This window comes from Aethalodelphis obliquidens, unplaced genomic scaffold, assembly GCF_003676395.1.
Source record: "Aethalodelphis obliquidens isolate GAN/ISIS:26980383/991018 unplaced genomic scaffold, ASM367639v1 scaffold9, whole genome shotgun sequence".
Lineage (NCBI taxonomy): Eukaryota > Metazoa > Chordata > Mammalia > Artiodactyla > Delphinidae > Aethalodelphis > Aethalodelphis obliquidens.
In genome coordinates this window covers 25079389-25102802 of record NW_020837953.1, presented here as the reverse complement: position 1 = coordinate 25102802, position 23414 = coordinate 25079389, and the positions used below count along the sequence as shown (strand labels likewise).

At 49.2% G+C, this 23414-nt stretch overlaps 1 protein-coding gene across 1 annotated transcript in view; it reads right to left on the bottom strand.

Moving 5' to 3' along the window:
• Positions 1–1736: 1736 nt before the first annotated feature.
• DLGAP3 (DLG associated protein 3) overlaps positions 1737–23414 on the bottom strand; it is a 38039-nt gene continuing 16361 nt past the window's right edge. The window contains exons 4-10 of the mRNA XM_027110702.1: positions 22068–22281; positions 21479–21792; positions 21046–21131; positions 4766–5250; positions 3714–3805; positions 3331–3474; positions 1737–2629 (exon numbers count right to left, since the gene is read on the bottom strand). Of these exons, the coding sequence (XP_026966503.1) occupies positions 2411–2629; positions 3331–3474; positions 3714–3805; positions 4766–5250; positions 21046–21131; positions 21479–21792; positions 22068–22281 (1554 nt within the window). The 3' untranslated portion in view covers positions 1737–2410. The remainder of the gene's footprint in view (positions 2630–3330; positions 3475–3713; positions 3806–4765; positions 5251–21045; positions 21132–21478; positions 21793–22067; positions 22282–23414) is intronic.

Here is a 23414-nt window from a genome sequence, read left to right as displayed (position 1 = left end):
GTGGTTAAGAATCTGCCTGCCAATGCAGGGGACACGGGTTCGAGCCCTGGTCCGGGAAGATCCCACATGCCGTGGAGCAACTGAGCCCATGTGCCACAACTACTAAGCCTGCGCTCTAGAGCCCGCGAGCCACAGCTACTGAGCTCATGTGCCTAGAGCCCGTGCTCTGCAACAAGAGAAGCCACCGCAATGAGAAGCCTGTGCACCACAGGGAAGAGTAGCCCCCTCTCACCGCAACTAGAGAAAGCCCGCACGCAGCAACGAAAACCCAACACAGCCAAAATAAATAAATAAGCCAAAAACACTCATCTGAGAGCAAAGACTCTATTCACTAAGTCTTGCACAGGGCCCAGGAATCTGTTTGGGATCAGCTCCAGGCTGATTCACTTTTGGGAATTCGGGTTGCACGGGAGCCCTTTTCACCTCCCAGTGGCCTCAAATGAGTGTGTGTGGGAATATGACCTCTTGCTTTTCAGGTGGTCTTCCAGACCAGCCTGTAAAATATGTTCATGCCACTCTCTTGTTCAAAACCCTTCTGTGGCTCCCCGTGGCCCTCAGGACCCAGGCCCACCTTCCTCAAATTGACCCAAAAGCCCAGCATGATCAAGCCTCTGCACTCCCAACACCTCTTTCTCCTCCAAGCCTCTGCACAGCTGTTCTCTGATCTTGAACATTCTTCCCAGCCCTCGCCCTCCTTCAGTGGCTAATACCTAGTCATCTTTCCAGCACTCACCCTTATAATGTAACTGCTTACTTACTTGTCTTTCCCATATGGCTGTTAGCACCATAAGAGCAGAAACTAACTTGTTCAGAGCTATCTTCAGGTGCCGGACAGGGCCTACAGTGGTTCTTGATAACTATTTGCTGAATACATGAATGAGAAGAACTGGCTAGTCCAGTGTGGCCCAGAAGAGCAGCCAACCCTTTTGGAAGGTTCTTCGTCCTGCCTCAGAGTCCACATCAACGCAAAGACTGGAGAGAGGGCTTTGTGGGTAGGAGCTGCCATTCAACTCTCTCTGGGCTCAAAAGGCTGTAGAGCTAAAGGCTCAGGATTTACATTAGACAGACTTGGGTCCACCACTCTTAGGCCTGCCTGTGACTTTGGCCAGGGCCCTTGACCTCTCCTGGGCTTCAGCTTTCTCATCTGTTGTAAGGATGAGCTACGTTCATGTAAAGCACTCTCATCTTGCCTGACCCTCAGCAAGCATCCAATAAATATTAGCCATCACTACTACGTTTGCGATGCCACTGAGCTTCCCAGGAAAGTTCTGTTCTCTCTTTTGTTCCCCATCGATGTACCCATGCACAGGAGGCATCAGAAAACATGACAGCACAGAATTGAACAGTTTTCTGGAGCGGAAAGAACAGTGGCCCCTTAGGGAGAAGGAAACCAATATTTGCCCATATCGAAGAACAGCAGCCCTCCTGTTTATGGAGCACACGCTGTGTGTCAGGCATTGGGCTCTGGGCTTCCCTCTCTGGGGGAACCCTGGGGAACTGGAAGGCAGAAAGGGAACCGGACTAAACTAGGAGGAATTGGAAGACAGGCCTCTTCACCCCACCCGGGCCCCTTCAACCCACCCAGGCCCCTCCAGGAGGGCTCAGGTCCTCTGTCGCCACCCGGCGGGGCCGAATCCCCGTTCCCCCAGCTGGCCCAGACAACCCCGCTCTCCCCAGACCAAAAGCCTGGGCTCCGGCCTCTCCTCCCTCCACCCCCTGTCCCAGGCTCGGGCAGAGGTGGCTTCTTCTGGAGAGAGCAGCTGGCTCGAGTGCAGTTCTGCCGTTTTATTTTTCCTGGGATACTCAAGGGGATGTGGGAACAGCCACAGGTGTGGTGAGGGGAAGCCCCCATCTCCCCTCCCCAGCAGCTGGGAAAGGGGAGAGGCCCAGGCGCCCTGGTCCTGGGTTGGTCCAGCCACTGTGGTCCCTGGGCCCGGTGGGCTGAGGGCTGAGGGTAGAGCCCCTGGGAGGGTGGGGCGGGCTCCTAGGCGGGGTTCGGGAGTCTTCATAAAAAGCCACGAAGCTTGATTCCCCACGAAGCCCAGCCCCGCGGGGTGGGGGGGACGCAGAGCCCAGATGGGGGACCCGGCCCGGCCTGGCCCGTGGGGTAATGGCAGAGATGGTGCCCGTGGGGAGGAGGTGGGGACGAAGCGTCGGACCTGGAAGGTGGGGGGGTCCCGGTGGGAGCGCAGGGCGGAGGGGCACGGCCCCCAGCCCAGCCCGGGCGCCTTCGCGTGGGGTCGGGAAGGTAAAAAACCCACGAGACCGTGACGGGCAGGAGGGGCCGGGGCGTGCGGTGCCGGCGGGGCGGGCGCACGGGGCAGCCCGCGTTCACAGTGACCTCGACGCTGGGTGTACAGTACGGGTAGAAAACCGCGGGCCCGGGCCCGGGCTGGGCGGGCCGGGCCGGTCACAGCCTGGTCTGGGCCTCGGGGATGTAGATCTCGATGCTGTCGGCGCTCTCGGTGGCCGAGCTGTGGCGGAAGGAGGCGGCGCGCTTGGCCGCCAGGAGCCGCTTGCGAGCTTCCTGCCGCTGCCGGTCCACCGAGTCCAGGGAGCGCTCCTTCACCGGCACGCCCCGGCCCCGCAAGGGCTTCTTTGGTATCGGCGGAGGGACCTTCTTCTCCTCCTGCCGGCAGAGGGGGCGGCACTTAGTTTGGGGGCGGGTCCCACCCGACTTCCCAACCGGCGCCCCCGCGGCCCGGAACGGTTAACAGCGCGCGCCTCTGACTCGTGAGAGCGGTTCTTGAGAGCGTGTGACGGCCCCCGAAGCCCCAGGGGTGCTTGTTCTGCCAAGGTGAAACCCACATTTTTCACTTTTTAAAGAGATGGACTCGAGCGCCCCCTGGTGGAGCCGTTTTCCACAACTCGCATCAGAGCGTTCGCTCCCTCCTGGTCCAGAGGAGTGCAGTTCCCCCGACGCAGGCAAGGCAATGAGGGCTCACGTTCCAGGCTGCTGGGACCCATCACTGACAAGGTCTAGTGAGATGAGGGCTGAGGGGACCTTGAAGGTCCCCTCTGTGCCGAGGTCCAAGCTGAGGGCAGTCTGCCCTTCTGGAAGCTCTAGTTTGGCTCCCTCAAACGACAGCTGTTCCGAGGTGGCTGCAGCCACCAAAGGGTTCTTGCAGCTCAGGTAGTGATGAGCAGTGGGACCAAGCAGAGGGCAGTGACCAAGAGCAGGGTCGAAGAGGGTCACCATCACCTGTTCAGGACTACCTTTGCTGCCCAGGGTCTTCTCTCCTGCCTTCCTCCCCCCGCCCCCACCCACACTCTCTGGGGAAGGGCATTTTCCAGGGTCTGGACTCTTGGTTTGAAGGGACCTCCCCCCACCTTAGGCTCCAGGAGTTTCCAGCTGTTGGCCTTGAGTTGCTGTAGCTCCAGGAACTTGAGGGTAACATCCTCGATAGAGAGCTGCAAGAGGTCCCAGAAACCCGCCAGGTCCTGGAAGGTGGGCACGGGGAACGCAGTGGGGTCCTGCAGTGGAGGGAGACAGAGGGGAGGCAGTCAGTCGGCAGGGTCTGAGCCCCAGCTTGGACCAGAGAAAGCCCAACCCACCCTCATTGTCAGGAAGCTCAACCTGGGAGAGTGGGGAGGGGACTGGGAGGTAGGGAGACAAGACAAGACAAACACCTGGTCTCACTTCCAGGCGTACACACACTCCAGTCCCCTACCAGGTACACACACCTGATAGGCTCCGTGCCATGGGCACTCACCATGCTTTGCTGACACAGCCGGAAGAACTGCTGAACCTTCTGGGACAGGAGAAGTTGTGTGCTGCCCACGGCACTGCGGATCTTCTCCAGGACTGGAGAGCAAAAGGAGATGCGGGGAGAGGAAAGATGCCTCTCCTTACCCAGCCTCCAGGAAGTCTGCCCTGAATGACTGACCCCTCTGTTATCTGGCACCGTCTGTCTATCCGTCTGTCTCCTCCGGCCCCCACCCCATCCCATCCTCAAGGTCATAACAAGCAGCTCCTATCCCACTTCACCAAGAAGACTGTCTCCTCAGACACTGAGGTTTCTTCTTTCACATGATCTACACATCTTGACCGCTTATCCTCCTGTGTCCGCTTCCCTCCCATGTCAGAGAACAGATGGAAAGTGGTGCCAGCCTAGCCCAACAGCCTTAGCCAGGCACTAGCTCCGTGGCCACTCACTGGCAGAACTTTGTCACTCCTCAGTGTATGACTCCTTGGCTCACTGAGAATTACCAAATAATGTCATGTGCATGACTCTTGTCTGCTAGTCACTATCCCATCAAATTGGGGATTCTGCGGTTAAGACTGTGTCTCCCCTCAGACTGGACTTGCAGGGAAGGGCATGTCCTCCCTCGTGCAGGGCCCTGTCTCCCTGGCTGAATCTCCTTCTCCTAGGCCTCAGACATGAGCTGACACTGTGCACTGCCTCCCCCTCTGCCTGAAGTCCTGGTCTCACACCTGGATCAGACCTGGATTCCCACACCAGCCCAGATGGGAATAGGGTCCCCTCAATCCCCATGGACTTGGGCTGGCAGCCATCTCCTAGAAGGCCCAGCCCTTTCACCCGGTCACTTTCCCAGTCCTAGCTCCGACCTCTGAAGCTGCTCCCTGCTTCCTTCCGAGAGCTCCCAACATGCCCTACTGCCAATGGGAGCCACCAAGGTCTGGGGCCATACGAGCAAACTGTGAGAAAGGCACAGTCAGGCCCAGCCAAAGGCCTCTCCTATCACATCGCGGTAGTGGCCGCCGCCGCCACGATGCCTCCGTGCCCGGAGTCCCCTCACTCACTCTCCTCCGGCAGTTCATAGTCCTCCGCCTCGCGCTCCATCTGCTGGCACCAGTGCTCCAGCTTCTCCACCTCCGCCCTCAGCATCTTGATGAACCACTCGCCATCCCGTGGGCTGGGGGACGTGCGGCCTGAGTCGGGGAGGCTACGTGAGCCGCGCTCCATCCAGGAGTCACGGCGCCCGGACCCGGGGCCGGGGGTAGGGGCAGGGGCGGGGCCGGGCGACCCATCGGTGGCCGGCGGCTCATACGGCAGTGGGTAGCCCTCGCGGTAGGCCCACTGGCCCTGCGTGTGGACCGTGCGGAAGACTGAGTAGGTGGGGGCCCGGGGCCCGGGCTGGGGCTCAGAGGCGTGCCTCTGGAAGGAGCGTCCGAACTGCAGGGCCTTGTCTTCTGTGGCCACGGTGGCCAGGCCGGCCAGGCCCTCCAGCTCCAGGTCGGCCTGCACGCCGGCTGTCACACTGTTGGAGCGCTTGAACCTCGCCCGCCTGGTGAGAGAGCTGGCGGTTATCTCTGCCCCTGCCCAGTCTCATCCCAGCCCTCACCCGCACCCCAGGCCAAAAGGAAACCTACAAAGTGATGGACATTAATTCACGACCTTTAAACGTATCAGTCCTTGCCATGGGTCGGTACATAACATACCTACCTGTTGCACCGGTTCTGGACAGGGGTGATATTCAAAATATTTAACCACCTGTACTTCATGGGCAGAACAGATGCTGGCAGACACCAATCAGACGGACAAAGCCAAAGTGCTAGGGCATCACCCCGCAGAAGCTGGATTGTGGGCCAAAAGGGCCTGGGGAGGGTCCAGGGTGGTGGCTCTTTACCAATGAACACAGCATTATTTCAGCATTTTAACAAACAACGTGTCTTCGCTAGTTCATACCAGCTGTACGGGTATATCCTCAGTCCTATGGAGAGATGAATAAACTATAGCACAGAGAGGCCCACAGTCAGCCAGCTGGAAAACAGCGGAGCCAAGATCTGGACCCAGGGCTGCCACGCTCCACAGCCCAAGAACTTCCCACCACACCAGCTGCTAGAACATCAGGAAGAACTGCCTTAGAGCAGCTGGCGAGAAGGGGTGGGCTGCAGCTGGGAGGACTTCTCCTCTAGGGACCCCATGGCTCAGCACGGAGCCTGGCCAGACACAGTCAGCGGGTGCCAGTGGAGCTGAATTAAGTTGTTGGCAGGAATGACACAGGGCCTGGAAATTTCTTGTCTTTGAGTTAATAATATGCAAATCTTATGCAAAACAGAACGTCAGTTGACCTTGTTCTCCCCCTCCCCACCGAGTTCAATCAGAGTGAGGGCTCTTTTCTATGAAGAAGTAAGTGCTCCCTGAGGCGCATGAGGTTGGGGTCAGATAATAGATAATACTTAAAGAAGAGAGAGTCAGGAGATGTGAGGGTGGCAGGGAGAGGTGAACAGACGTTTGAGGTCTGGAAATTCAAGGACCATGAAAGAAAAGCCCATGTGTCCTAAGCTACCTCCACCCTCATATGGTCAGAAGAGAGAGGGTTTTGGGGGGCCAGATTTAGGGGCTCCTCCTGCTTCCCAGAAGACTCCCCCACCCCCCACAACTTTAGCCTTCCTCATGCTGCCTGGGCCTTCTCTCCCTGCCTGCCTGCTTCCCTCCAGCTGGCGGGCTGCCTGCTGGGAGCCTGTTGCCATAGAAACCAGACCCAGAAGGATGCTGCAGGACCCAGGAAAGAGAGATGCACTCATGTGCAGTCCCCAGCCAGCCCTATGTCCCAACCCCCACCCAGAGAAAGAGAAAGCAGGAACATATCCGCATTGCCTCCCATGTGGTCTTCACCTTGGCACCTGCCCTGGTCGGGGCTTGCATCTCTCTTTCCTTGACTATTGGATCAACCTCCTTTCGGACACTGCTGCCTCCACTCAGAATAGCACAGAAGAAGAGCAGTGGATTGCGAGGCAGACCGGAGTTCTAACGCTGGCCTTGTTGCTATGTGCCTTTGGGAGGTCACTCACCCTCCACCTGGGCCTCCAACTGGGCCTCCACCTGGGCCTCCACCTGGGCCATCTAGTACGTATATATGTATGTGTGTATATAAAATACACTATATGATATATATGAATATGTATTATATATAAACACACACACACATATATGCTATAAAATGACAGGAATGAACCAGTACCAATGCCAAGGTACCTCCTCTCTCTAAAATTATACTTTGCAGGTGGGGGATGAGTGAAATAGGTGAGGGGGATTAAGAAGGACAAATTTCCAGCTACAAAATAAATAAGTCACAGGGATGAAATGTACAGCATGAGTAATACAGTCAGGAATATCGTAGCAACTTTATACGGTGACAGATGGTAACTAGACTTACCGTGGTGGTCACTGAATGACGTACAGAAATATTGAATTTGTGCACCTGACACTACATAGTGTTGTAGGTCAATTACACTTCAATAAGAAATAATAATAAAATAATTTTTTGAATAAAATAAAATGAAATTATACCTTTTAAAAATTATACCTTGTAAAATTCTACCTATGCATATTTTAAGATCTGGGGCCCAACATTCTCTCACCAATCCACCCAGCACTGGAGTAGTCTTTCTAAAGCTGACCTCTGCCCAACCCATTCCCCTGCGCAAAACCCTTCCATTGCTCCCCATTGCCAACAAGATAAAGCCCAGGCTTCCTGTGCTAGCATTTACTCTGGATGCAGTCCTCTCTGACCTCATCTCCCTTGAACCCTCCTTGCTCCCCAAGTAGATTATACTGGCCCTGACTTCAGCCTCTGCACGTGCTATTCCCCTGCCTGAAATGGCCTTCCTCCCCCTCACTGCCTGTTGGTTCCCTGCTCAAGCCCCCTCCTCTTCTGTGAGCCCCCTGACTGCCCCGAGGCCATCCTCGTACCATCCCTCCCTCAGCCGTCTTCTTGCATTTGGAGGCGGTCCCACGGTTTGGTTACCTTGCTCTGTTTCTGGTGAGAGTTTTGTATGTCTAACTGAACTGTCAGGGTGCCCTTTGGCTCCCTTTAAATATTTTTGTGCTTTGAGCTCCAGTTAGCCTCTGGCTCCTTCGGCGCTCCAGCAATTGCAAACCACACAGGTAAAGGTGGGGCTTGCCCCAATAAATACATTAGTGAAGATCTGCCTTCCCTATTTGCTTTTCTGTTACCCCCATGAAACATGGAGCTGTCCTTTGTCATCACTGGGTCTGTGCCTTTCACTGTCCTCTGAGGGGTCCTGAGAAGATCACACTGTATCTTTTTTTTTTTTTTTTTTTGGCTGCGTTGGGTCTTCATTGCTGCACGTGGGCTTTCTCTAGTTGCAGCGAGCAGGGGCTACTCTTCGTTGCAGTGCGCGGGCTTCTCATTGCAGTGGCTTCTCTTGTTGCGGAGCACGGGCTCTAGGTGCACAGGCTTCAGTAGTTGTGGCATGTGGGCTCAGTAGTTGTGGCTCATGGGCTCTAGAGCACAGGCTCAGTAGTTGTGGCGCACAGGCTTAGTTGCTCCGTGGCATGTGGGATCTTCCCGGACCAGGGCTCGAACCTGTGTCCCCTGCATTGGCAGGCAGATTCTTAACCACTGTGCCACCAGGGAAGCCCCACACTGTGTCTTGATGGAAGTAGGCCACGCAGTCTGGAACAGAAGCATGAATGCCCCAGGCTTCATGGTTCTCAAGTCAGTACCTCAAGTAGCGCTCTCACTGTGTCTACTTGAAGGAAGACCAAAGAAATTGAGGAGCTTACGGGATTACTGGAAACACAATCTTCACCAACACTTCCAGCCAGGAGCCAGAGATCTGCACAGCACAAGCAGGAATTGGTCATCTTTGTGCAAGTGGCATTTAAAACCAGCAGTGTGAGACAAGATCACCCAAGAAAAGAGAAATGGAACAAAGATGCAAAGCCCTGGGGAACACAGACATTTCAGGGGCCAGTGGAGACGGCAGAGCCCCAGGCATGTCTAAGCCAGAGAGGAAGAGGAGGAAAATCAAGAGAAAGTCACCTAAAGGCAGACAGGGGACCACAAAAGGATGAAATCCTCAAAAAAGGGTCTCAAGCAGGAATGAGCAGCCAACTGGAAAATGCAGCCAGTTGAGAATGAAAGGTGTCCGTTGACTTGGCAATACGGAAGCCACTGGTGATCAGGGCAAGAGTCAGTTTGGTGGAGTATGGGGGCAGACGCAGATGGGAGGGGGTTGTCACGAGGTGGAGAAAACTAGGCAAGACAACTCTTCCAAAGGGCTTGGTTGAGAAGGAAGGAAGAAAGAAGACAATGTACCTTTAAGGAAGGCATGATCTGGTTACTTGTCAATTGTATCTCAATAGAGCTTGAGGGGGAGAAAAAGGAGGGACATCTGGATGCTTCTCACATGCCATATCCCCAAGGGGTAGGTAGAATAATGGCCACCCAAAAAAGTCCATGTCCTAATTCCCAGAGCCTATGAATATGTTACCTTCCACAGCAAAAAGGACTTTGCAAAAATGATTACGTCAAGGATCTTGAGACGAGATCCTGCAGTCTCCAGTTGTGTCCATTTTAATCCAAAGGGTCCTTATAAGTGAAAGAGGGAGGTAGGAAAGTCAGAATCAGAGAAGCAGAGGGGACAATGGGATCAAGGTTGGAGGGATTGCCTGTGAGGACTCAACCCGCCACTGCTGGCTTTGAAGACAGAAATGGGCTACAAGCCAAGGAATGCGGACAGCCTCTATAAACTGGGAAAGGTGAAAAAATGGATGCTTTCCAGAGACGCCAAAAGGGGTCAGTCCTGCCAACACCTTGATTTTAGCCTAGTGAAACCCAGTTCAGACTTCCAACCTCTAGAAATGTAAGATAATAAATATGGATTATTGGAAGCCACTAAATTAGTGGCTATAATACTGTGCTGTAATCATACAGCAGCCGTAGGTAACTAATACAACCTGTAAAGAGAAGTCAACTCAAGCTAGAGAAGAGAGAGGCAGTAACCCAAGGACCAGATAGGAGGGGAACAAATAATAACCACTTTACATGAATCAATATGCTCGGCCCTCACATTAGTATCACCCCTACTCACAGACGAGAAAACTAAGGCTTAGAGAACCTAAGTGACTTCCTAAGACCAGACACTTATTAATTTAGTGCAGTCTGTCTGCAGAGGCCAGCTCTTAAACCATTACACTCCACTGCCTTCCTAGGACGGAGGGACAGGAGCAGCTTTAACCAGAAAGGCAGATGCCTCAACCCCTGAGGCAGGACTGCTGGAGGAGGCAAGGAAACAGAGGCAGTTGGAGGCTGGGGCGGCAGTGGAGAGAGGTCCCACCAATGACCTCAGTCGTTACAAAGAAGTAAGCAGGGAGGTCGTCTGCTGGAGATTTGGGGGTGAGAAGGCTGGGGGAGGGAATGAGAATGAATAGTTTTAAGGAAGGTAGGCTAGCAGAGTGGTTAAGCACGTATGCGCTGGAGCCAGAATGTCCGGGTCCAAAACCCAGCTCTATGGCTCGTGCCTCAGTTTCTTCATCTATAAATGAGAATGATAATAGTACCTACTCACAGGATTGTTATGAGATAATGTATCTAAGAAACTCAGAACAGCACGTGGCCTGCCCACTGCAAGTGTTAGCTGTGACATGGTGAGGCAGGAAGGTTTGTAGCTCACACTGAATAAAAAAGGGAGGTGGACAAATAAAACAATGGGAGTGTAGCACTGAGAACCCAGCCAGACCATTGTAGTTATTGATTATTATGATTGCTGTTGATCATTCCCATCTGTTCTCCCACAGCACTCTGAATAAAACCTTTTTTATACTCCATATCACATTGTATTGTAGTTAGTTATTTACATATCTGTCTCCCTTACTAAATTGGGCACTTCCTCAAATAAATGTTGGTTATTTGGTTGGTTGGTTGGAAGGGAGGATAGTAGAGATTACGAATCATCCCCCAACATCCATTCTCCTTTCTTCCTTAGTAAAAGAATCCCACGATTTTAAGCTAGACACATGGCCCCTTCAAATAAAGATTCTTTTACCCATCTCCCTTGTAGCTAGGTGCAGCTATGTGGCTAAGTTCTAGCTCATAGGTTATAAGCAGAAGTAGTATGTGCAACTTTCAGAAAATGTCCTTAAAAGGAGAGGGCATGCCCTTCTTTGTTCCCTTCTCCTCCCTGCTGACCATAATGTAGATACGATGGCTGGACCTCAAGCAGCCATTTTGGAACATGAGATGGAAGCCACGTGCTGAGGATGGAGGAGCAATAAGATAGAAGGAGGCTGGGTCTGACACTGCGGAGCACCTACCAGCCCTCAACTGACTCTCTGGACTTCTAAGCAAGAGAGAAATAAACTTCTATCATGTTTGAGTCACTGTCATTTGGGGGTATTCTGTAACTCACAGCCAAACGTAATCCTAACTCTAACTGATCCATTTTCAGGGTAGTGAAGTCCAAGGCTTATGTCCCTATTTAGTTTTGGATTTGGCAGTATTTGCTGCAGTCTTCACCAATCGCTGCAAACACAGGAGAGAAACTGGCTTCAGTTATGAATCATCACTAATTCATAACAATGCCTTTTACAATATTTTCTCCCCAAGCCTTTTAACAAGGTTGAGGAGGCCTCCTCCCCTCAAGTCCTCTAGGGTGACAATGCTCACATTCCTGATGATTCTGGAAGTTATCATGGTTACTTCTGGGAGATGTTTCTCCTGTGATTCTCTAAGGGATAACACAAAAGGCTCTGGGAAGAAACTGGCTTATCCCAAGAGACATACTGTCCAAGGAATGATCAACATCCAGGAGTTGTCAAGAAGTTTTGCCAGGAGTATTTGGCAGCAGGCTGGCGGGGGGGTGGGAGGGAGAATGGGCGTGGACATTTCAGCAAGGCTCAGCCATTATAGCAGCTCCCTCTCTGAGAAAGCATCTAAGAGCTTAAACATATAATCAATCAGGAATCCCCAAGCCCACCACCGCAGGCTGGGGGCTGTGACAGTGATGCCGAGGTGGGGCTAGGGTGGGAGTTGAGGAAGAGTCATGACCATCCTGGAGTTGATGCTGAGGAATAGGGGCAGTGTCCACACCCCAGGCTTGTGGTCAGTCAGCAACTCGTTGCTTTTGCAGGACTGCTCTTGGAATCTAACTTCATGAGGATGGAAGCTTCCTGTTCTTTCTGCACATTCCCTTCCCAAGGTCCCAAAGCCGGAAATGATCATGAAGCTGAGGGAGGGGTGGACTTCCAACACAGAGTTCTCCAGGGAGCCCTGGTTGGGCACAAGGGGATCTAAGTAGGGTTGTCAGATAAAATACAGGACTCCCAGTTAAATTTTAATTTCAAATAAATAACAGATAATTTTTTTAGTATAAGTATGTCTCAAGTACTGTTTGGGAAGTACTTATACGAAAAATAATTCATTGCTTATCTGACAATCAAATTTAATTGGGTGGTATGGTGTTTTTACTTGTTTACTTTGTTTTGTTTCTGCTAAATCTGGAATTTAAGATAAGATCTTAGTGGCAGGGATCTAGAAGTGGAAGCTACAAGGGGATCCCATGGTTAGTGAGAGAGGCAAAAATCACATGGTTTTGATGTTCTCAAAAGGCCCTAGGGACAGACTTCTCATGTCCATCAATGACATTTGATGCATTCTTTTATCATGGCCCACAGTGTGCTGGGTCCGGGAAGACAGGTGCTGTAGGATGCCCTGAGATGGGGGTGGTAACTGTTTCTTAATGATGCTCCCTCCCACCACAGGGCCTTAGCACCTGCTGGGCCTTCTGCCTGGAACACTCAGCTCCCACTTTCACTTTGTTAATTTTTGTTCCTCCCTCAGATCTCCACTCAAATGTCACATTCTCAGGAAATCCATGCCTGAGCCCTCTGCCTGGGTCAAAGGCCCCTATTACACACTCTCATAGTGTACACACCTCTCCTTTGTGGCTCCTTCTCAGCTGTACTTCTGCATCACTCAGGAGGTTCTTAGATTAACATGGCAGCAAGCTTCACAGGGCAGGGGCTGTGTCTGGCTCTGCTCACCTTTGTATCTTTGGTGCCCAGTACAGTACTTGACAGATAATAGGGTTATAATAAATGTCTGTGGACAGATGAATCTTAGGTGGAGGTGCGGTGGACATGGAACTGAAGGGGCACCAACCCCAACCCCTGTCTATTTCTAAGCCAAGTCACCACTGATGATGAGCAACAGAACGGACCCACAGACAACTCCCATGTATAAAGTGCTATCAATCTGCACTCCGCACCCTGTAGGTTAGCAGGGAACACCTGAAAGGCAGAAAAGGAGAAACTTTTCCTCCCCAGCAATTTTTTTAAACCAAAGTACAGAAAGAGAGAGAAATACTGGGACCAGTGAGACAGAAGCAAGGACAAGAGAGTCCAAGAAAATGGGGTGGCAGTGGGTGGGGGGCTAGGCCTGGATGTGTGCCTAGAAGGGCTGCTGGTATTCGTGGCTCACTTTTATGTACCAGCTGGGGCATGGTGTGCGGTAAGTCAGACTTAAAGTGCCAGGGACATAAGGGAGAGAAAGGACGGTGCAGGTGTATAACTAAGGATGCCTTCAGCAGACAAGCAAGGGAGCCTGGCCAGAAAGATGCGCCAGATTTCTTCTCTCCCCACCTGTCACCCCCTCTGGATTCCCAGTGTGATCACCTGTCCCAAGCAATTCAGTTCTTTAGACATTTATCCATAAACCTTCTCCTCTCCCCTGCCCACCCCTCCAAACCTCCCCAAGCACCTACACAAGAGCAAGGAAGACCTCATTCTCTGCCTGTCCCCACCCTTCCCTGACTTCACTCCAAACGCTTCCAAAATTGGTCCCACTTCTCTCTGTAACTGCTGCTGACGACGGATCCATGTAGTGGACTGGACTAACTTAGGAAGTTCCCACCCACCCCACCCCCATACCTATAGAAATGCTGGATCAAATAAAGCCCCAAAGATGGTTTTGCTACAATGCCAAGCTTGAAAGCAGGAAAGAGACATCTTCAGGTATCAGAAACAAAAAGGAAATTCAAAACCTTAGTGGTGAAAGGGAACCTACGCCAAGTGAGCCACAGGAACATGGGCCAGATATATCCTAGAGGCTAGATGGTAACGCCCAGGGAGGATTAAAGGAGAGACCCCAAGCCTGTGCATCCTGCGGACCTGGAAGGAGACCCCGCGCATAAAGCCAGCAGCCAAAAAAAAGGTTGTTTCATTTACAAATGCGGACTAGAAAATTCATGTCATGATTCAGGTATGTGGCCTGGAAGTAGGATGCTGAGAAATCAGAATATTAAGGCTGCTCTGGTTGTGGGTACGGGGTTTGAATGAGTAGTACCAGTGAAATACAGAAACCTCAAGCTGAGATATTAACTCTAAAACTGGTCCCAAGCTCAAGCAATGCTTGAGCATAAAGGAAATTGAACCCAGGAGGAAGCAGTGGGCAGTAACAAGCAATAGTGAACACATAAATTGTTAAAACATGTTTGTAAATCCAAACTATTAAACCATAAAAGATAAAACAACAACAGATTCTTTAAAGGGTTTTAAAGGCAGGGTTTTTTAAAGAGGTATAATCAAAATACTAGATACATATAACATGGAATGGGAGAAAATATTTGCAAAAGAAGCAACTGACAAAGGATTAATCTCCAAAATATACAAGCAGCTCATGCAGCTCAGTAGCAAAAAAACAAACAACGCAATCCAAAAATGGGCAGAAGACCTAAAAGACATTTCTCCAAAGAAGATATACAGATTGCCAACAAATACATGAAAGGATGCTCAACATCACTAATCATTAGAGAAATGCAAATCAAAACGACAATGAGGTATCACCTCACACAGGTCAGAATGGCCATCATCAAAAAATCTACAAACGATAAATGCTGAAGAGGGTGTGGAGAAAAGGGAACCCTCTGGCACTGCTGGTGGGAATGTAAATTGATACAGCCACTATGGAGAACAGTGTGGAGGTTCCTTAAAAAACTAAAAATAGAACTACCATATAACCCAGCAATCCCACTACTGGGCATATACCCTGAGAAAACCATAATTCAAAATGAGACATGTACTACTATGTTCATTGCAGCTCTATTTACAATAGCCAGGACATGGAAGCAACCTAAGTGTCCATCATCGGACGAATGGATGAAGAAGATGTGGCACATATATACAATGGAATATTACTCAGCCATAAAAAGAAACGAAATTGAGTTATTTGTAGTGAGGTGGATGGACCTAGAGTCTGTCATACAGAGTGAAGTAAGTCAGAAAGAGAAAAACAAATACCGTATGCTAACACATATATATGGAATCTAAAAAAAAAAAATGGTTCTGAAGAACCTAGGGGCAGGATAGGAATAAAGACGCAGACATAGAGAATGGACATAGAGAACGGGGAGTGGGAAGGGTAAGCTGGGATGAAGTGAGAGAGTGGCATGGACACATATACACTACCAAATGTAAAACAGATAGCTAGGGGGAAGCAGCCACATAGCACAGGGAGATCAGCTCGGTGCTTTGTGACCACCTAGAGGGGTGGGATAGGGAGGGTAGGAGTGAGACACAAGAGGAAGGGGATATGGGGATGTATGTATACATATAGCTGATTCACTTTGTTATACAGCAGAAACTAACACAACATTGTAAAGCAATTATACTCCAATAAAGATGTTAAAAAAAAAAAAGTGCTGACTCAGGGCTGGAAGGCATGGGAACCACTGGCTCTGCCCTGAAGGAGGAGGAAGCTGCCTGTTGCCAGACACACCTGATGGCTTTCACACTTTGATGGCCCTTGAGATTGCTTTGTAGAATCACTCTTTTTTTTTACCAATAAGGAAGAATTTAAAACATATATATATATATATATATATATATATAAAACATGGAAAATGGGAGGAGGGAGTTAAGAAGGAAATTAAAGTATACCAAGGTTCTTGTTTTGTGCCTATTTCAGGATAGAAGTACTAACTAATTTTAGACTTTATCAGAGACATATGAAATTAAGTATATTTGTTTAAAATTTGAGGGAAATCACTACTAAAACGTAAACTTCCAAAGCAGTGGAGGGATGGAGGGAACAAGAGAAATAAAGTCACCTTGATTGGTTCAATAGAGGGCAGAAAAGTAGGGGAGGAGGAAAGCAAAGAAAAAGCATGTCCAGTAGAAAATTTTTAAAGAGATGATAGAAATAAGGCCAAATAAATCAGTAATCAAAAAATATATAAATGGATTAAATAGGTCTACTTAACTCTAGCTCCATACTGCTTACAAGCAACATATGTAAAACATAAGGCTATGGAAGGCTGAAAGACAAAGGATGGATGAAGATATAATGGAAAATTAATCAAAAGAAAGCAGACGTAGCAATAAAATCAGGCAAAATCAACTTCAAGGCAAAAACCAATAGTAAGGATGAAAAGCATCCTATTTAATGATAAAAGGGCCAACCCACCAAGAAGACACAACAATCATAAGCCTGAATGCTAAATAGCATTCTCTCAAATTAAGAAAAAATTGATAAAATTCCCAGGGAAAATGACACATTCACAATCATGGTGAGACATTTTTAAAACACCTCACTCAGAACTCTTAGATCAGACATCCAAAAAATATCAAAGATAAACATTTGAAAAATGCAATTTATAAGTCTGACCATATATATGCTATGTGTATATGATGAAGGAAGCCTTGACAAATTCTAAGGAATAAATATCATACAGAATGCATTCTATGACCGCAATACAGCAAATCTAGAAATCAGAAGTGAAAAGGAGCCCCTCAAACAAAAAAATACATTTCGAAACTAAAAAAAATTAAAAAATAAAAAATTCTTCTAAATAATTTACAAGTTAAAAAGGAAGTTGCGATAAACTTCCTAAAGGAAGTTAGTTACAAACTATTTATAACTGAACGATGAAAACACTGCACCCCAAAACGTATGAGATACAGATACAGCAGTGTAGTTAGAAGGGAATTTATAGCCTTAAAAACATGTCAGAAAATAAGAAATAGTGTTCAAGAAGCTGAATAAAATCAAACATGGTAGAAGAAAGAAAATAACAGAAAAGTAGTAGAAGAAAGGAAATATTAAAGCTAAAAGAGAAGCAATAGAGATGCTCACCCAAACCAAAAGCTAGTTTTTTTAAGACTAATAAAATATAATTTTAAAAATATATTAAAATGATAAAATATACAAACCTTGAGCAAAATGAATCAAAAAAGAGAGGTAGGGTATAAGCATGTGGTATTAGGAATAAAAAGGGGGGCATAACCTATAAATATAATAAAAATGTGTAAAATTATAATACCATGAGAAAGAATATTTGTACCAAAAATTTTGAAAACTGTCAATTTTTGTTAAATGGTCCATTTTTTAGAAAAATATAAATCATCAAAATTGACTGAAGAAGAAAAATAAAACCATAATAGATCAATAACCATGAAATAAACTGAAGCTGTAGTTCAAAAAGTTTCTCTTATCCCAAAAAGGCCCAGATCGTTTTATAGGCAACCTTTACCAAACCTTTAAGGAATAGATAATTCCTACTTTACACAAATCGTTTCAAAGAACAGAACAGAGAGAATGTTACCAAACTCATTTTAGGAATTTAGCATAACCTTAATGCCTGAACTGAATAACAACAATAAAAAAAAATTGTAGGCCGATATCACTTATGAACATAAATAAAAAAATCTTAAATAAAATAACAGCTATTCAAAAATCCAGGAACCTATATGAAAATAATACAGCAAGACTGTGACAAAAACTGTTAGAGTTCCATTTCCCATTCTTCTCTTTGTGTTTAGCCATAAGAACCCTGATTTTCAGCTCTGCTCATTGCACATTGCTTCCCAATAAGAGACTATTCCACAGCACCTCCCTTGCAGCTAGATGCCACCATGGGATGAGTTTTTAGCCAGTATGATGTGGGAAAGTGTTGTGTGTAACTTTCAGGAAATTTTTTTTTCTTTTTTGGCCTCACCGAGCAGCTTGTGGGATCTTAGTTCCCCGACCAGGGATTGAACCTGGGCCATGGCGGCGAAAGTGCCGAGCCCTAGACCATTGGACTGCCAGGGAATTCCCGCCGGAAGTCTTTCTAAAAGGAAGGACTGCATCCTTCTCCTCTCTTTCTCCTTGGTGCTGCTCAGAATGCAGACAGGATGGCTGGGGCTTGAGCACCAGCTCCTTGGTTATGAGTGATATACAAAGGGTAGAAGATCAGCAAGACAGGAGGAGCCTGGGGTCCTGACACTGAACTTCTACATCCAGGCTTTTTCTTTTTTCTTGGTGAGAGAGAAATATACTGAAGTCACTACTGAGACCCTGTTACAGCCAAACTTAATCCAAACTGATAATGGGATCAAGTGGGATTTATCCCACGAATGAAAGAATGGGTCAACATGGAAAATCTATTAATATAATTCACCACATTACAGATGAAAGTATTAAATCTATGATCATCTAGGTAGATTCTGGAAAAGCACTCAATAAAATTCCACTCTCATTTTTTATTAAAAAATAAAAATTAAAAGCTCTTAGCCAACTAGGACTAGAAGGGAATTTCCTTGACCTGATCAATAGTATCCATCAAAATCTGTTGCAGGGCTTCCCTGGTGGCGCAGTGGTTGAGAGTCCGCCTGCCGATGCAGGGGACACAGGTTTGTGCGCCAGTCCGGGAAGATCCCACATGCCGCGGAGCGGCTGGGCCCGTGAGCCATGGCCGCTGAGCCTGTGTGTCCGGAGCCTGTGCTCCACAATGGGAGAGGCCACAACAGTGAGAGGCCCATGTACCGCAAAAAAAAAAAAAAAAAAAAATCTGTTGCAAACATCGTCACACTTATAACCGGGCCTTAGAAGATATTCACTAATGTCAGGAAGGACATAAGAGTGCTACACTCAACAGTAAACTAGAAGTCCTCTTCAATGCACTATTACAAGGGAAAGAAATTATAAAAATACAGATTTAAAAGAAATATCCTCATCTGCAGAAAATATAACTGACTATATAGAAAACCCATCGTGATTTTCAGACAAACTTTGGGTCCTAATAAGAGAGAGCAGCAAGGCTGCTGAATACAAAATCAACATATAAAACTTAATAGTGTTCCCAGACACTGGTACTGCACAACAGGAAAAAAAAAAAGATCCCCAACATAAGATTGTCCATAATGCCTTTCTTCTGGATCATGAAAAAATCCTGCTTCCTAGCCTCTCCATACCCACCATTACTTCCCTGAAATTCATTCTCCACTCAGCAGCTAGTGATCTTTTGTAAACATAAATTAGATCATACCACACTCCTTCTTTAACCTTTTAAGGGCTACTCATTAATTAGAATTAGATTCCAGTTCTTTATCATGCCCATGCTGTACATGACCTGGCCCCCACCTATTCTCCAATCTACTCCCTCACCATTGTCCTGTCCTGTTCCACACCAGCCACATGAATTTTCTTTCAGTTCCCAATGCATGTCAAACTCTTTCCTCTCCCAGTGCCTTCACAGATGCTATTCCCTCCTCCTGGAATGCTTCCTCCCCCGACCATCACCTGAGTGTTCCTAGTCAACCCTCAAGTCTCAGCTTAAATGTCACCTGCTTAACCTAAATAAAGTTCCTTCTCTCTTAGTGCCTGCTTTTTTCTTTCATATTCCCACCATAATTGTAATAATATCACATTACCTATTATACCACAGTGTGTAATCACATTTTTACTCATGGTTTGTTTATTCATTGCCTTGACTCCCTTCTAGGCCATAACTTCTACGAAGGTAAGAGTCACGTCTTCCACATTTCCCTGAGCATTTAACAGGCACTGTCATATGCTTATGACATAATAAGTGTTAATAATACTTATTAACAGATGCTTAATAAGTATTTTCTGAATGAATCAATCCACAAATGAATGACAGAGGTTACTGATATAGTCTGAGTCTCAGTAGAATGCCTGCTGCACTCTTCCCAGGATTCAGGCTTGTTAGGAGGAATGGGGGGACCCCCAGGGGTCTATATGGATGAGGGACCAAGAAGCCCCATGAGGGAGCAAATGGGGGCACATGGGCTTGGTTTCTGGTCCATGGGCAGCATCAGAGCTGGGGGCAGTGGTCTGAACACAGAGCTGCACCCAGCCATGACTCCTACCCCACCTCTCAAGAACTCAAGTCATAGACTTGCAGAATTGGCTTTACCGTAAAGTGCTACTTTTCTGTGATCTTTGTGGAATATTAAGAATTTGGAAGACGGTAGCTTTCAGTAATAACGGGGGCAACGAGGGCGCCTTTTTGCCGCACTCGATGGAGGCATTTACAGCTTCAGGAGCATATGGAGCTGCAGGGAGCTAGTGTGAGAGTAGAGAGAAGTGATGAATCCCCACAGGAACCCCAAGTAGTCTTGATCAGCCACACACACACACACACACACAAGATGCTCCCAGGGGTTCCCAAAAATAGTTGGGGGAATTTAGGGAAGGTCTAAAACCCAACAATGGCAACCGGGAACAGAGCTGTGAGGGACTGCTACTGGCACTCTACTTTTATTCCTTCAAGGGGTATGGCCTGGGCAACACAGATTACCACGAAACTCTTACAGCCAGCCCCAGGCAGGTTCCCAGACACCACACTTAGGGCCACTGGCCTGGGAGCACTGCAGCCCAGAGGGCAGATGGGCCACTATGACACTGCCACATGGCCATTAGAGAAAGCATCTTCCCATAGGAAGCCAACAACAGAGGGATTCCTCCCAGTATTCCCTCCAGAGCTCTCAGTGCAAATTTTTCAGTTTGAAATTAAGGAAACACTGTTTCTGAGGCCACCTAATGCCAGAATAGTGGCATACCCCCAACTGGTTAAATGCTTGTATGAGCCGAGTGGGGAGGAGTATTATATCTGCCCGGGGCCCCTGAGAGGCAATCTTCATGTTTATTTGTTTCTTTTGGGGTTCACATACTTGTACACCACAGGAAGTAACGAGGGATTGGAAAAATCCTGTTATCCCCTCTAAAGGACGATTGCTAGAGGCCTGCTTCGCACCTACCTGCTACTTCTCCCTACTACCCCGTTCCCGGGACCACTGTATTCTCCTGTCCACCTCACAGCACCTGGGACAGGTATGGGTACAAGGAGAATTCACTTTAGACTGCCCTGGTGACACCTCCGTGGAAAGCCTCTGTGGCTGCTCTGACACCTCCCCATTCAAAGGGCTTGTTCTCAGGACCAGGAAGAGAGGGCGTGCAGGGAGCCCAGGCCAGTGAGGTCGTTATGCATCCCTCTCTCCTCTTCTCCACCCCACCCCCAGCAAAGCCTGAGATATCCCCACTCGGACCCACCTCTTGTCTTCTTCCACCTGTACACCGATGGAGTGGAACTCTCTTCGACTCCTGTTCTCTGTGTCCGAGTCTGAGATAGTCTCCACCTGGTGGCAGGATTGGGAAGTCAGTGGCCAGGGCTAGACCGAGGGATGCAAGTCCTTCCCAGGGAGAAGGGCAAGCGATGCCTGAGCCCCAAGCCAGCTGGCAAATCCTGAAAAGACAATCTGCCTGAACGAGACGAGAGACCCAGGAAGTTAGATGCATCAAGGTGCCAACCTCTGGGCACCGCTCTCCGCTCGCCAGGGGTGATGGTGCCAGGATGAGGGACAAGGATGTGGGCTGGGACTGTCTGGAGCAGCCCCGTCGATGATCAAGAAGGGCCCACTGACCCCCTCAATCCATCCTCAACCGGACGGGGCCTGAACTTCCTCGGCGCCTCCTCCTTCCATACCTGCACCCCGATGGACGGCCGCCACTTCCGCTGCCGCGCCAGGCTCCGCAGCTCCTCCCTGCCTGGAATGGTCTTGATGATGAGTGTGGGGGGCTTGGGGCTGGCCCGGGGTGACACCGGCGCCAACTCCAGGGTGCGCGCGCCCATGGCCGGGCCGTCCAGCCCGTCGGCGGAGCTGCAGCGCCGGGCTGGGCCCTCCGCCGCGGTGAAGCTCTCATGGGCGGAGTCGGTGCTGCTCTGGGCGGTGATGGAGATGCGGGGCGGGGCCTGGCTTCCCGGTGGGATGGGGGGCGGGGCCTTTCTGAAGTTGAAGGCTGTGGCCAGGGAAACCAAAGACACACAGGGTGAGAAACACGTCCTGACAGGTGTCTGCCACTCCCCACACCCACGCGGTACCACGGAACCCAGCAGCCACGTGTACTCCACGTGCTGCTACCTACGGAACCACGGATCCTTCTCCCCATCATCCGACCCAGAGAGGCAAGCGATCTGCCCAAGGTCACACAGCAGAGCCGTGACCAGGGCCAGAACCGGACCCAGATCGCTCTCCAACCTAGGGCCGGGCCAGGGACAGAGGGGGCGTACTCACAGGAGCCGGGCCTCCCTGAGACAGAGGCAGGGGTAGAAAGGAGGGGCAGGCAGTCATCGTCTTGAGAGCAGCCGGCCTGGATGGCCCGGAGGTAGCTGTGGCTCCGCATGCGGAAACAGCCGGGCAGGTCCAGGGCGTCCACGGCCTGGGACTCCAGCTCCCCAAACACGGACCCGCACACGGCCTCCAGCTGCTGGTTCAGCTCCTCGCTGAGCTGGGTACAGGAGCCAGAAGGACAGTTACCGTGGTGCTGAGATGGGATGGGGGCGTCTCTGAGGCACTTTGCCTTAGGAATATATCTAGTTCTGCAGAAGCTGTGTCTCTGTATGACTCTTAACGCCTTTGGACTAAAAGAAACCCTCACCCCCTGCAAAGAAAGACAGAGGCACCTCTGCCCTGTGCTGCTCGCCAGGCCTGCTTTGGGACCAGCCTTGGGGTCTAATCTTTCCTCTAAATACTCCTCCCTCGACCCCCCCCCCCATGCCTCTCCCAGATGCCTAGCTCGGGTGCCTCCAGACCACCCCATCTTCCTCTCCACCTGTCCCAGCCCTTCACGTTTCTCTCACTTGACCCTGGGGGGAGAGGACCAGAGAGCTGACAGCCACCCTCCTGCCAAGTATGGGGATGGGGTACTGTAGGGAAGGACAACTTTTATTTTATTATTTATGACCAACTGCATTACAAAAATGATGGAAAGCAACCTATAGAGATAAAATGATGTGGTAGGAAGGAAATTAATGGATACATAACAGAGCAAAAATTATCATCCTTCAAGTGTTCCAAGCCCTCCCCCACCTTCTGCCCACTAACTAGGGTTCTGGTTCAGCCTGCCGGTTCCTTCCCTGCCCTCATCCTCTGAGGAAAGTTCAGCCACTGCTGATTGAGGTTCTTGGTTTTGGTTTTGATATTTTGTGATGCAGAATCCATGGTGTTTAAAAAAAATTGAAGCAACTAAGAAAAAGAAAAACAAAAATTTTGTTCATGGAAGCATGTCACATAACACTCCACTAAGACTAAATATACCAGCGGCTGTAGCTTCATTTGCTTTATATGAGAAAACTGACACAAAGAAAATATAAAGGTAGGGAAGAAGGTGGTTCAGTGGTAAGCTCAACACCCAGAGCACAGGATGGTTGCACATTTGACCCTGAGCTTCAGAGCACCCATAGCTTCAAGGAGTATAGCTTCTGGGTTGCCCACATGGGCTATGTTGTGAGACTCAACTGGACTCAAGTGCTGGCTCTGCTACTTCCTAGCAGTGTGGCCTGGGAACATTGAAGTTTGGGGCCTCTGTTTAATCACCTGTCAAATGGGAACGATAATGGTACCATCTTCATAGGGCGATTT